General features: G+C 50.0%; 1 protein-coding gene across 2 annotated transcripts in view; it reads left to right on the top strand.

Moving 5' to 3' along the window:
* The window catches only part of LOC141272055 (uncharacterized), a 64,381-nt gene extending 56,443 nt beyond the window's left edge, over positions 1-7,938 (top strand). Inside the window, exons 7-8 of one of the 2 annotated variants that reach the window (XM_073682350.1) lie at positions 3,040-3,114; positions 3,958-7,937. In XM_073682350.1, the coding sequence (XP_073538451.1) occupies positions 3,040-3,114; positions 3,958-5,213 (1,331 nt within the window). In that variant the 3' untranslated portion in view covers positions 5,214-7,937. Of the gene's footprint in view, positions 1-3,039; positions 3,115-3,957 lie in introns of both variants that reach the window. The other variant, XM_073682352.1, reaches the window with a different exon arrangement.
* The last annotated feature ends 6,138 nt before the right edge of the window (positions 7,939-14,076 follow it).

The following is a 14,076-nucleotide window of genomic DNA, read 5'->3' as shown; positions in this document are numbered from 1 at the left end:
CATCATGGACATGAATTTACTGGTATTTAAAGGTAACTTCAAATCCCAGAGAGACAGAAAAATTTGGGAATACAAACTCATGACAACCTTTGACACTCAGTGCAGGAATGAATGTATTGCATGGATTTATGTCATTCTGCATAAACTAAGGAATGTGCTCCTCAGACCTGTGGGGTCATCACAGCCATGGACCAGACTTCAATCACAGGACAATAAAACTTTCACACTCCTTATCTATGTACTGCTCCAATATTTACGGCCAGAACTTTCTCCCTCCTCCCATACTCATAGTTCTGCTTCACATCACTTGTCTCATCTATTGCATTATTCTTGTGCCCTGCTGTGTATAAATATGTGATTCTTCAGATGTTGTGTTATTCTAGGCCTGATGAAGAGGCCTAAGTAGTCTCGAAAGCTTGCAATTTGTTACCATCTTTTCAGTTAGCCATTAAAAGGTATGTGTGGCATCCCAGGGGTCCGGTTGCAACAGTGGCATTGCCTCCCTCACAAAAGGTGATGCCATGCCTGGAAGCAAGCAGGGGTCCCCTAATTAGGTTTTGCTAAGCATGCAACACTGTCCTGGCTCCAGACCAGCAAGGGGAGTCCCTCCCCTTGGCAACTGGGATCTGGGGGCGGGTTAGTTAGACTTAGTGTGAGGAGTTGAAGTGAGGACATCGACGAGAGAGGAGCTGGGGAGTGGAGCTGCGCGGCAGTTCACCCCAGAAGGAACCAACACAGAGGAACCGGACACGGGAGTCCGAGGCTGTGGGGCACTGAAGGCCCAGCAGCAGAAACCGGAGGGCAGGAGACTGCAGGTCTCCTGGCCCCATCAGACGCCCGGAGGCTCAGCAGCACAGCAGTACCCAGCACTGCCACGTGGGAGCGACGCATCAGCAAGGCCAGAGCTGCCTGCCATACAAGTGAGCACAAAGATGTTGCACTCAGGGACGAGGGCCACAGCACAGCTACAAGCAGCAGGGCCAAAGAGATTAGTGGAAAGGGAAGGCCTCCAACTTCACCTGGTGAGGTGGATTCCTTATTTGCTTCCAGGCTGCCCAGACTTCCACTTCTAGCCAGTACCCTAGTCCCGGTTTGCCTAATCACTGCCAGTAAAGATAAGAGGATACCGCCATTAAGTTGTGGACTGATTATTGCAGAGCCATCAAACCCTGCACTACAATGCCCAGCATCACCTATAACATCTACACCACCGTGGAGCTAAGCTCTACCTGTGGAGAGCCACACCAGCTTTGCTGCACTAACATCAGCCCCAGAGGACCTGCTCCGCAGCGGCGGCTCCCTTTAGCCGCATACCACAGGTGGCGTCACGAACTTTGTACATAAAAACTATAAAATCCCCTTTTTACTGACTGCCCTGGGTCACGGACCGGGTCACCACCACTGTGACATCTCCCCTAGCAACGACTGGCCCGGCACCGCATCAACTTGGTGTCACGAACAGGATTCACGAAGCCCAGTATAACCGGGTCCTGTGTGCCATAGACTTTACTAAACGGTGTTATCACGTGGTTTGCCACCCGCCGAGGAAAAGCAAGAGGCCCGATCCGGTAAGAGATCCCTCCGCCTGCAAAGCAGCATACTGGTATGTCAGCAGACGCCCAGGACCTAGCTGAGGTTCACTAAGGGGGAGGAAGATGCCCAACGGGGAGGAAGAAATCAGCCGTAGGCGCGGCCGCCGCCACTGTAATGCCGTTATCAATGCCGTACATACCGGGGGCGGCGTGGTTGCCCCAGTACTCAGGGGAGTCGCACACCCTGAACAACTTTGAGAAGAGACTGCACAGTTTGTTTAAAGTGTACCCCCTGTCTGAGGAGCAAAAAGTCAGCATCCTCATAGGCCAGCTAATCGGTGCAGCCCAGAGAGAGGTGAAGTCCTGGCCGGGCAGAGACAAAGGCACTGTAAAAGAAATACTGGCCCGATTGAAGGATACCTTTGACACCCGCACCGCAGCAGAAATTAAAATGAAGTTTTACGGGTGCAAACAAAGAGTGCAGGACAGTGTACGGGACTATGCTGTCAACCTGCATGAGGCGCTGCGGGCCATTAAACAGGTAGACCCCGACAGTGTGCGAGATGAGGACAGATTGCTAACTGAGCAGTTTATTGAGGGGCTCCTGTCCAGCGCTCACAGGACACAGCTGCGCATTACTGTATGGCTCTGCCAACCCTGATCTGGACTTTGCGCAATTTAAAGACAGAGCCATCCGGGTGCTGCGAGAAGCAACCCCAGGCGGCACTGCATCCCTCCTGCGCCCCCCTATCAGATACCACCAGGAGGTGGCGTCCTTTTCCCCAGCACCTGTGGAGGCTGACGCGCAGACCCTAGATAATGATCCATCTGCAGACCTGCGCCTTCAGGTCCAGGAGCTGACCAAAAGTGTGGCTACACTAACCAAAACTGTGCAGGCCATGCAAGTGTCTCCCAAGGAAAAGATCCAGCTGGCTTCCAGTCCAGATGACTTCCCGTGGCGACGACAGAGAAGAATTCCACCGACCAGAGGGAGGAACAGCGATCGCTACGATCAGGACGGACAACCCATCTGCCGCTGCTGTCAAAAGGCGGGGCACTACGCAAGATTCTGTAATTTAAACGAGCAACCCCTGGGGCAGAGGACCAACCCCCAGGAGTAAGACAACCAGGCCCACAAAGCTGGCGAGACAAGTATGTGGGAGGACGACCGGTCCTACCTGTCGTGCTTGATGGCATCCCAATGAACGCGTTGCTGGACACTGGGTCCCAGGTGACCACGATGCCATATATCCTTTATAAGCAATACTGGACTGATTCGGATATTACTCACCGTTCAGATGAACATCTTAGTATCTATGCCAGGAATGGTCAGCCCTTGCCTCAGGTGGGGTATAAAGAGGTGACCATAAAAGTTGGCAAAGTAGAATTGCCATCACAAGGAATGATTATTGTTGATATTGATCGCCGAGAAAGTCATCCTATGATAACCTTAGGCACCAATGTAATAGAAAATTGTCTTGCAGAAATTATTGTTTTGTTGCAACAGGTCGCAGAGACTGCCAGTTCCAGTCAGCAGCGAGTTCTGCAGAAGGAGATCAGAGCCCTGATGAAAAGACAACAGGTAGAGCTGTCTGGAGGGGAAATTGGCAGTGTCAGAATGAGTGATCCATTCCCCATTGCAATGCCCCCTCATATTGGGTATCGGCGTGCTCAGGAGAAATTGCACAACAAATTTTGGGGTCCATTTTTTTCTGTTACTCTTGCAAAAATAAAAAAAAAATTGGGTCTAAACTTAAATTTTTGTGAAAAAAAAGTTATTCATTGTTTTCTTCCACATTCCAAAAATTTCTGTTAAGCACCTGAAGGGTTAATAAACTTCTTGAATGTGGTTTTGAGCACCTTGAGGGGTGCAGTTTTTAGAATGGTGTCACTTTTGGGAATTTTCTGTCAGAAAAGCCCCTCAGTCACTTCAAATGTGATGTGGTCCCTAAAATAATGGATTCATAATTTTGTTGGAAAAATGAGAGATCGCTGGTCAACTTTTAACCCTTTAATTCCTAACAACAACAAAAAATGTTGGTTCCAAAATTGTGCTGATGTAAAGTAGACGTTTACTATTTTGTGTGACATATCTCTCTGCTTTAAGGGCATGAAAATTCAAAGTTTGAAAATTGTGAAATTTTCTAATTTTTTTTCCAAATTTCCGATTTTTTTCACAAATAAACTCAAGTCATATCAAATTTTACCACTATCATGAAGTACAATATGTCATGAAAAAACATTCGCAGAATCAGTGTGATGCATTGAAGCATTCCAGAGTTATTACCTCCTAAAGCGACACTGGTCAGAATAGTAAAAATTGGCCTGGTTTTTAATGTGCAAACAGCCTTTGGGGGTAAAGGGGTTAATATAATTCAAATGCAGTGTTATTTAAAAATAATAAAATCAATTTTATTCTTGGCAGATGACTGTACTAGGAGCTCAGAGGGACATGTGATATTCTCCGATTTTCCAGCTGATAATCGTAGTGACACATCTGATACATGTGAAGAACCTACCATTTTTGCAGATACTCCTCAAGCTCATCTAAGAAATAATCTGTCATCTGATCCTTTTGAACAGGTCCTCTCTTCTGCTTTTGTGAAGACAAATATGCAAAACGAAATTCAAAGAAGGGCTGTTGAAAATGAAATAACTTACATAGGGGAGAAATCATTTTCATGTTCAGAATGTGGAAAATTTTACAGTAGTAAATCAAGCCTTCTTACACATCAGAGAATTCACACAGGGGAGAAGCCGTATTCATGTTCAGAATGTGGGAAATGTTTTAGAGAAAAATCATATCTGGTTAAACATCAGAGAATTCATACAGGGGAGAAGCCATATTCATGTTCAGAATGTGGGAAATGTTTTACAGAAAAATCATATCTGGTTAAACATCAGAGAATGCATACAGCTGAAAGGCCATTTTTATGCTCAGAATGTGGGAAATGTTTTAATTGGAAAGCAAGTCTTTTTGCCCACCTGAAAATTCACAAAGGTATTAAGCCATTTTCATGTTCAGAATGTGGGAAATGTTTTCAACGGAAAACAAATCTTGTTGCCCACCTGAGAATTCACACAGGGGAGAAGCCATTTTCATGTTCAGAATGTGGGAAATGTCATAGGGTGAAAGCCAACCTTGAAATACATCAGAGAATTCACTCAGGAGAGAAGCCATTTTCCTCTTCAGAATGTGGAAAAGATTATAGTGAGAAATCCAATCTTAGAATATATCAGAGAAGTCGCATAGGAGAGAAGCCATTTGTCTGTTCAGAATGCGGGAAGTGTTTTAATCAGAGAGCAACTCTTGTTACACATCAGAGAATTCACACAGGGGAGAAACCATTTTCATGTTCAGTATGTGGGAAATGTTTTAATCGTAAAGCAACTCTTGTTACACATCAGAGGATTCACACAGGGGAGAAACCATTTTTCTGTTCAGAATGTGGGAAAAATTTTGTTAGTAAACCAAGACTTGTCATACATCAGAGAATTCACACAGTGCAGAAACCATTTTCATGTTCAGAATGTGGGAAAGGTTTTTGCGATAAATCAGAATTTTCTATACATCAAAGAACTCACACAGGGGAAAAGCCATTTTCTTGTTCAAATTGTGGGAAATGTTTTCATCGGAAATCACACCTTATCAGACATCAGAGAACTCACACAAGGAAGTAGCCATTTAATTTTTTAAATTGTTTTAGTGACAACATGTACTAGAGAAACATATATTATAGGAAAGTCACTTGTCTAGAAAAGAAAGAGAAAACAATTTAGTGCACTAAATGATTATTAGAAAATGTGTACAATTACCAATGACCATTTGTTATTGAAAACTAATAAGTATAAAATAATGCACCTATATTTGAACAAAGTATGTATTTTACATTTGTATAGCTACAGTATAAAGGGTTTTCTGATGCTTTCCCCCATCCTATTTGACATTGACCATGTAGAGATGATGCTATACAAGATCAGGACAGTTGCCAAGATAACCATTCAATGCCCCACTTGTCTCATCCAATTAAGGGTCACTTACAGATGTGACCAGGGGCGTACAAAGAAATTGTGAGGTGTCAACGGAAAAGTCTGAATTAAAAAAACTCCTTTAAATCACTTGAAACAATTATTTAGTGTGGTCATGAAGAGTATAATTCTCAACTTTTAATGACGGAAAGAGAGAAATGTATTGTGCTATGCTCACAAAAATAGTGATGCCCCTTAGGTTACGTTCCCACGATGAGCTTTTGGTGCATTTTTGACGCTACCTGTTTTTGCGGTGTCAAAAACGCAGCGTTTTACAGTTCTAGCAAAGTGGATGGGATTTACAGAAATCTCATGCCCACTATGCTTTTTCTTAATGCTATACTGCATTTTTTGAATCCGCAGCAAGTCAATTTCTATGAGTTTTCTGTGTGGAATTTCCCCATAGACTTGCATTAGGTAGGGAAATTTAGCAGGTAAAAATTGCACATGCGTTTTTAGTGTGTTTCAAAAAAGCACATAATCCGCACCTAAGTATGTCACTAAAGTTTTCCAAAACAAAGCAGCTTTATTTACAGCAAGACACAGCAAACAGAGCCAAAAAAAAGCAGCATAAAAATGTTAAAAAAACGCGCACACAAAAGCTCTCCATGAAGTATGATGCCCCTCACATAGTATAATGTTCCCACAATTCCATATACACATTTTACCCCTATGTTAACCCCCACATGCACCACACTATGATGCCTTCATAGTGCTTTTCCCTCCACAATCAAGTTCCCTCAGTTCTCTAACAAAGTATGATGTCCTTCATAGTGCCCCTCACACACAGTATGATGTCCTTCATAGTGCCCCTCACACACAGTATGATGTCCTTCATAGTGCCCCTCAAACACAGTATGATGTCCTTCATAGTGCCCCTCACACACAGTATGATGTCCTTCATAGTGCCCCTCACACACAGTATGATGTCCTTCATAGTGCCCCTCACACACAGTATGATGTCCTTCATAGTGCCCCTCATACACAGTATGATGTCCTTCATAGTGCCCCTCACACACAGTATGATGTCCTTCATAGTGCCCCTCACACACAGTATGATGTCCTTCATAGTGTCCCTCACACACAGTACGATGTCCTTCATAGTGCCCCTCACACACAGTATGATGTCCTTCATAGTGCCCCTCACACACATTATGGTGACCTTCAATGCCTTTTGAAACCACCACAGTTGTCCCAATACATGATGAGGCTGCCATAGTGCCCCAATACAGCATGATGCCTAAAGTATATTCCCTAATTCAGTATGAGGTCACCATTGGTGTCCTCAATACAGTATAATGTGCCCAATGTGTCTACCAATACAGTATGAAGCCACAAAAGTGGTCCTCAATACATTTTAGTGTCCCTCCTCCTGACTGACGCTTCACCCAGAAGGCACAATGATATCGCTTGTAGCGACAAAACATAGACATGCTGGCTGAATAATGGAGCAACAAGCTAAAAGATCCAGTTGCATACAATGGTGGAACAGGGATCTATGTCCTGAAGATGCAGATACCATTGGACTTGAGAATGTTCAGCACTGGATGAGAATAGTAGAGAATCAATTATTTGCCTTGACAATTGTCCCAATGATGTACAGTAGAGTCTCACAACGCCTGTGGAACAGAAAGGTGTTGGATGAATCATTTGTAAACTTGTTACCAATCATTAAATGAACAATAACAGAAATGTAAATAGGGATGAGTGAACGTGTTTGATACTCTGATATCACTCGAGTATCTGGGTGCTCGGCTCTCGACGAGCATTGGCTTGTACTCGAATCCCCGCATTCGCATGTTTGGCACCTGTTGCATATCCAATAAACGTGGGGATTGCCTGCCAGTCACTGTAATGCCGTAGCCTTATTCAGGGCCGGCTCCAGGTTTTTCTGGGCCCCGGGCGAAAGAGTCTCAGTGGGCCCTTTTAACACATACCACGATTCATGATGCACAGATACGGCAGAGAAATATATATATAGTACACAGGGCCCAGCCTGTTCCCTCATCCTTCACATACGCAGACATGCGCGCGCACACACGGTACGCAGACATGCGCGCGCACACACGGTACGCAGACATATGCACGCACACACGGTATGCAGACATGTGCACGCATACACGGTACGCAGATACGTGCACGCACACACGGTACGCAGACACACGCACGCACACATGGTACGCAGACACATGCACGCACACATGGTACGCAGACATATGCACGCACACACGGTACACAGACACACGCATGCACACTTGGTACACAGACATATGCACGCACACATGGTACACAGATATGTACACACACACGGTACACAGACATATGCACGCACACACGGTACACAGATATGTACACATACAGACATACACACATTTTTACACAAATTCTTAAAGACATATATAAAACAGACAAATATATATACACAGTCATACACACTGACATTCACATACATGCACTCACACAGACCCATTACAAATATTTTTAATATGGGGATTGGGGAAGCCTCACTCACCTGTCCCCGGTCCAGTGTCCTGTCCAGCAGCTCCTCGGGTATGGGGCAGTGCAGGGCCAGCGGCGTGTCACAGACATCATGGCCCTGGACCATCAGAGGGGCCCACTTGTGGTCGGGTCCGGGCCGCTCCCCCCCATCTGTGCTGGACCTCCAACGGTGTTTGATTGCCGGCACTCCCCCCAGACATGGCCGCGCGCTGTGCGGCTTTGTCTGCTAGTAATGACGCGGCAGGGGCGACGCACAAGCACAATTAAAGGTGCAGTGCCGTCGACCCTGCCGCGTCATTACTAGCAGACACAGCCGCACAGCCCGCGGCCGTGTCTGGGGGGAGTGCCGGCAATCAAGCAGCGCCTGCATCACTGAACAGGTGCCGGGGAAGCGGCCAGGGCCCCGACAGTGAGTGGGCGGAGGGCCCCGACACTTGCCCTCTGATTTTCCAGGGCCCCGGCACTTGCCCGGGTACGCCGGGTGCTGACGCCGGCCCTGGCCTTATTGGTAGCTGCATTACTGTGATTGGCTGGCCGCATTACATCACCTGGGGTTATAAAAGGACAGGTGCCACCACGCTTATACTCCATTATACAGCTCAGGACAGTTGTTATTGGAGGTAGAGAGAAGTTGTACAGGTCTGTGTGTGCACAGTTTAACGAATCAGAGTCATCTAGTGTTGATACTGGTGCTGATGCTGAACCATAGCTCCCAACATTTCTGAGGAGGAAAGAGGGATAAAGTTTGCGGCGCACTATGTGCGCTGCATAAAAATTTTAAACTGCACCCCCTAACCACACCTATGTACACATCCCCACCACACCCATTCAGCACTGCTAATCACATTGTTTTATAAAAACAGAAAAAAATAAATTTCCAACAAATACTGTATTTTTCGGACTGTAAGACACTTTTTTCCTTCAAAATTTTGGAGGAAAGTGGGGTGTGCATCTTATAGTCTGAATATATATGCGCTGTGGGCGGTGTGGGGGGAGCGGCAGTGGCAGAGGTGCGGGCACAGGAGGCAGTAGCTGCCTGCTGCAGCCTACAGTGTGCCCGCTGCTTAAGAAAATGAATATTCACTGCTCCCCACGCCCATGGGGAGTGGGGAGCAGTGAATATTCATTTTCCTTAATAGCGCACACACTGTAGCCGCAGCGTGGCTCCTGCTGGACTCGGCGGTCACGTGTGCCCGATATTAAAGAGCATGAATATTCACTACTCTCCACTCCCATGGGCGCGTGCGCTTTTAAGGAGAGTGGATAGTCACTACTCATCACGTCCATAGTCCCGGCGTGGGGAGTAGTGACTATTCTGGCAGTTCATCTCACCTTGTGAGGGCGCATGGCAGTGACTTCATGCGCGGCTCACAATGTGAGATGAGTGCTGGCAGCAGAGCAGGATGCAGCGCTGGAGTAGAGGGGCGGAAGGTGAGTAGAAGCGTTTATTTTTTGGTGTGCAGCATGATGGGGATGAAGGGTGTCCATGCATACCAGGATGAGGGGGGCCATGCATACCAGGAAGAGGAATGAGGGGGCCCATGCATACCAGGAAGAGGGATGAGAGGGGGCCATGCATACCAGAAAGAGGGATGAGGGGGACCATGCATACCAGGAAGAGGGGGTCCATGCATACCAGGATGGAGGGGGGCCAAGCATATAGGGAGGAGGGTGAGGGGGGCCATGCATATCAGGAAGAGGGATGAGGGGGGCCATGCATACCAGGAAGAGGGATGAGGGGGGCCATGCATACCAGGAAGAGGGATGAGGGCTGCCATGCATACAAGGAAGAGGGATGAGGGGTGCCATGCATATCAGGATGAGGGGGGCCATGCATGCATACCAAGAAGAGGGGGGCCATGCATACTAGGATGGGGATTGGGGTGCCATGCATACTAGGATGAGGGGAGCCATGTGTAGCGCCCCGTGGGTTCGGCCGCTACAGGGGTATTGCACCTCTGCCAGAGGTGTGATATTCCACTCCCGGGTAAGGATGGAGTATGGACCAGGGCTCAGTTAGCTGCATACAGCACACACACCCCATTTCCGAGGGACAGCTCAACGGTGCTCCCACTAGACAGAAGTGCAGGCACGACCGACTATGTCCCTGTCTGGAGTGGGGAGTGGGGTGGAACACCCAGTGCTGTAGGGGTTGGTTCCTGAGCGTAGGTAGGAGCCCATTGGTTGCTGGTCACCTGGGCTCATGGTCAGAGGGAGGTATAAAAGGTGTGCACCATCTTAGCTCTAGAGAGAGAAGTTCGTTCTGTCCAGAGAGGAGAAGACAGGGGGTAGAGGCTCTGTAGGAGTTCTACTCCAGAAGGGCCTAGTGAGAGGCCGAGGAGGAGGTGAAGGGGAGCTGAGATTTTGGCTCATCCCAGCTCCAAGAGAAAGGAACAGAAAGGAACAGAAAAGGAGAAGAAGAGACGGAGAAACAGAAGGGCTCAGGAACAAGAAGGTGGAAGGGACCCTAAGAACCCACGAGAATCCAGGGTGAAGAGTCAGGCAGATTAAGGGTACCGGATCCCAAGTTGGTGGAGGAGAAACAACCCTCAGCCAAAGACCGGAGGCTGTGACCATTTATTGGTGCAGCACCTCATCAAACCTGCTAGGAAGGCACCATAAAGGACAGCGGGGAACGGGGCCCACGTTTACCTGCGCAGGTCCGCGGCGACCGGACAAAAGTGGTTCACTGGTGAGGCAGGCCAGAGAAAGGATTAAAGGGGGTCCTGTGCCATGCTCCTGAACTGCCTGGGAGTTGACCGAGCCCCTCACCTGGTGGACGCAGCACGGCTCGGGCGGTCACTGCTGACAGAAGTGACCCGGAACAAATGAACTGTGAGTAAAGACCCTGGACTGTAACTTGTTGTCCGTGTGCTCCTTCGCACCTCCAGCACTATCAGTACTGAGACTCTCACTACCATCACTCCCACCATCTACTACACTGACCTGGGGCCGCACTCTTCCCGTGGGGAGTCACACCACCTCAGCTGCACCCACCATCAGCCCCAGCGGTCTGCCCTGCAGCGGCGGTTCCTAATAACCGCAATCCACGGGTGGCGTAGTCGGACATTATCTAAAACATCTAAAAGACTGCCACTGGTCTGACCACCCTGAGCCACGGAACCGGGTCGCCACTACTACCCCCATCGTTCCCCTATTGCCCGGATCTGAGTGCCCCACGACCCAGGGGGCGAGTCAGCTTTGGCGTAGTCGGCAGGATTTCGTGCCCGCTAACCACAGGTACTGCGCGCCTGAAAAGAGACTGTTTCATTGGACTAAATATGGCGCCCGCCCCAGAAGAACGAGCGCCATAATGTGCGCGCCAAAAGATCACAGGGGGCCGCCTCCCATCGTGGGCCGGGTCCCAGAATGGCGCCAAAGAGGAAGTCCGCCCCCAACAACCATGAGCACGGCTGTAGAAATGTCCGTCAAAATGGGGGGGCTGCCCCTGAGAGTGATTGTCAGCAGAATGCCCCAGGACCACCCCCCATGGGGGCGGAAAGAGAAGAAAACTGCGGGGCAGGGGGTGGTCTGGATCAGTCCAGACAGACCGCACCCGGGGATGGACGCCCTCAGAAGCACCAGCCTCCTGGCCTGAAGCCTGCTGCAGGCCGAACCGCTCTGCAGCCTAGCAGAAGTCCTAGCGCAGCTCCCCCGAGACCCGAGCGCGAGCTGCACTGGAGGATCTGGAGAGGAGGATGGTCCAAGCGCAGCGGGGTGCGCTCAGCGAGTGGAGAGAAGAACTGGCCCGGCAGGCTGGAATCCACCAGCGACAAGCCTCAACCGCACCCCGGAGTCTGCCTGCCTCTGAGGACGGCGCAGGAGGAGAGAGGACCGGAGGCGACGCTGCGGAGGGAGCCACGAGGACTGAGGCAAGTGAAGGGGACGTCACCACCCCAGGCCCAGCAACCGCAAGCCTGCCCCAGCCTCCCGTCGCAGCACCCGAAGCCCCACTCACCGCACCTGTTGCCGCGCCGCCACTGCTCCCAGCTAGGCCTCAAGCGGCGAGCGCCGCGGCCACGCCCCGCCCGGCGCCACGCCCCTTGACCCCGGGCGCCGTAAAGCGAGATGCGTCATCGGTCCGGTCGCAAGGCCTGGATGACCCGGGCGCCATTACTAAGTCTGCGCCCCTGTCCCGGACGGGACTGCCACCTAGCGCAGCCGAGAGACCCCCGGCCTGGTCGCAAGGCCGAGTGCCCCCGGGCGCTGCTCCCAGATCAGGTCCCCCCCACTATACCACGGCTGGGTGTGGACCTGATTGCACATCATACCGGTCCGGATGGACTGCCGCTGGAGTGGCCGGCTGAAGTGACCAGCAGTCAGCCATGGAAAATCCAGCCCCCGCGCGAGCCTCTGATACCGGCTCCAGAACCCGTAGAGGTCACCCTACCCCCACTGGAGGACGTCCAATTTGAGTGGGACCCCGCCGGCGAGAACTTGATGGGTTTCGCTCAAGAGACCCGGGCAGACGCGGTCCGTCGTCTGGAGGCCTGTCATCAAAAACTGGCGACCTTTGAGCGGGAACGACGAGAGAGGCGCGTCAGAGAGGAGCGGCTCCAGGCCCAGAGTGCTGAACAAAAACGTAAGGCCCGCCAAGACCCCCGAGCAGCCTGTGGTCCCCGAATCACCGGGACCATAGTCAAATTCCACATGGAAAACGGCTGGGGTTTCATCAGGGGCCCAGAAACCGCAGGCGACGTCTTTGTGACCCGCAGGGACGTTGAGAGTCATCTACCTGAGGGACACCGTGGCCGTGACTTGTACCCTGGTGATGTGGTCACCTTCACCCGCCACGTAGGCGCAAAAGGACCATACGCCCTACATGTTCATCGGCTCACTGAGGAGGAGCTACAACACCGCGGCTATGAGGAGAGCCAAGAGGACCCGGACGGGTCTGAAGAACCATATGAGGAGGAAGAAGGAGCATATGGAGGACACCGCTACTAGTAAGTAGCCACGTACCTGTGTACATAGTTACCCGTCAGGGTACAGAGACCTGTTTACTGCTATGGAACTGTTGACCGTGTGAAAGTTGCCCCTCATCCCCTACCAGGCTGAGGACTGTGAGCAGCCATTCCCCTATCCCCACCGGCCGAGGACTGGGAACGGTCAATCCCTTGTATATAGTTGCGCTTCCAAAAGCCCCCCCTACTGGTTTTATACAAAAACCGCAACGTCTACCTCAAGACGAGTTTACTGGACTGTTGCATCTTTACCTGGTCGCAAGTTGCACCGCCGCCAGGATCCAAGAATGTGTTGTAAAAATGTTTTCCTGCAAATGTTTTATATGAAAAGTTTGTATATGCTGCTAGATAGTAATGTGAATGTTTTCTATAGTGTTTATATGTCAAAAGAGTTCCAGAAGTATTAGTAAGCGTTTTATAATAGTGTGACAAGAAAAGAAAAGTGTTTCCCATAAAGGGAACTGAACTGTGTCGTCCGTTTCTAAACGTAAAAAGTTTGAAAAAGTTTTTGCATGTCCTGTAATCAACTGTTTTGCTCTTTTCCAGCCCGAGGACGTGCTGTGCTTTACCAGGGGGGAATGTAGCGCCCCGTGGGTTCGGCCGCTACAGGGGTATTGCACCTCTGCCAGAGGTGTGATATTCCACTCCCGGGTAAGGATGGAGTATGGACCAGGGCTCAGTTAGCTGCATACAGCACACACACCCCATTTCCGAGGGACAGCTCAACGGTGCTCCCACTAGACAGAAGTGCAGGCACGACCGACTATGTCCCTGTCTGGAGTGGGGAGGGGGGTGGAACACCCAGTGCTGTAGGGGCAGGTAGGGGTTGGTTCTTGAGCGTAGGTAGGAGCCCATTGGTTGCTGGTCACCTGGGCTCATGGTCAGAGGGAGGTATAAAAGGTGTGCACCATCTTAGCTCTAGAGAGAGAAGTTCGTTCTGTCCAGAGAGGAGAAGACAGGGGGTAGAGGCTCTGTAGGAGCTCTACTCCAGAAGGGCCTAGTGAGAGGCCGAGGAGGAGGTGAAGGGGAGCTGAGATTTTGGCTCATCCCAG

This window comes from Phyllobates terribilis, unplaced genomic scaffold, assembly GCF_046119375.1.
Source record: "Phyllobates terribilis strain yellow unplaced genomic scaffold, ASM4611937v1 Scaffold_5__5_contigs__length_657084704, whole genome shotgun sequence".
NCBI classification, from domain to species: Eukaryota; Metazoa; Chordata; class Amphibia; order Anura; family Dendrobatidae; genus Phyllobates; species Phyllobates terribilis.
Note: the sequence above shows the minus strand (reverse complement) of the source record. Positions and strands in the feature narration are given on the sequence as shown.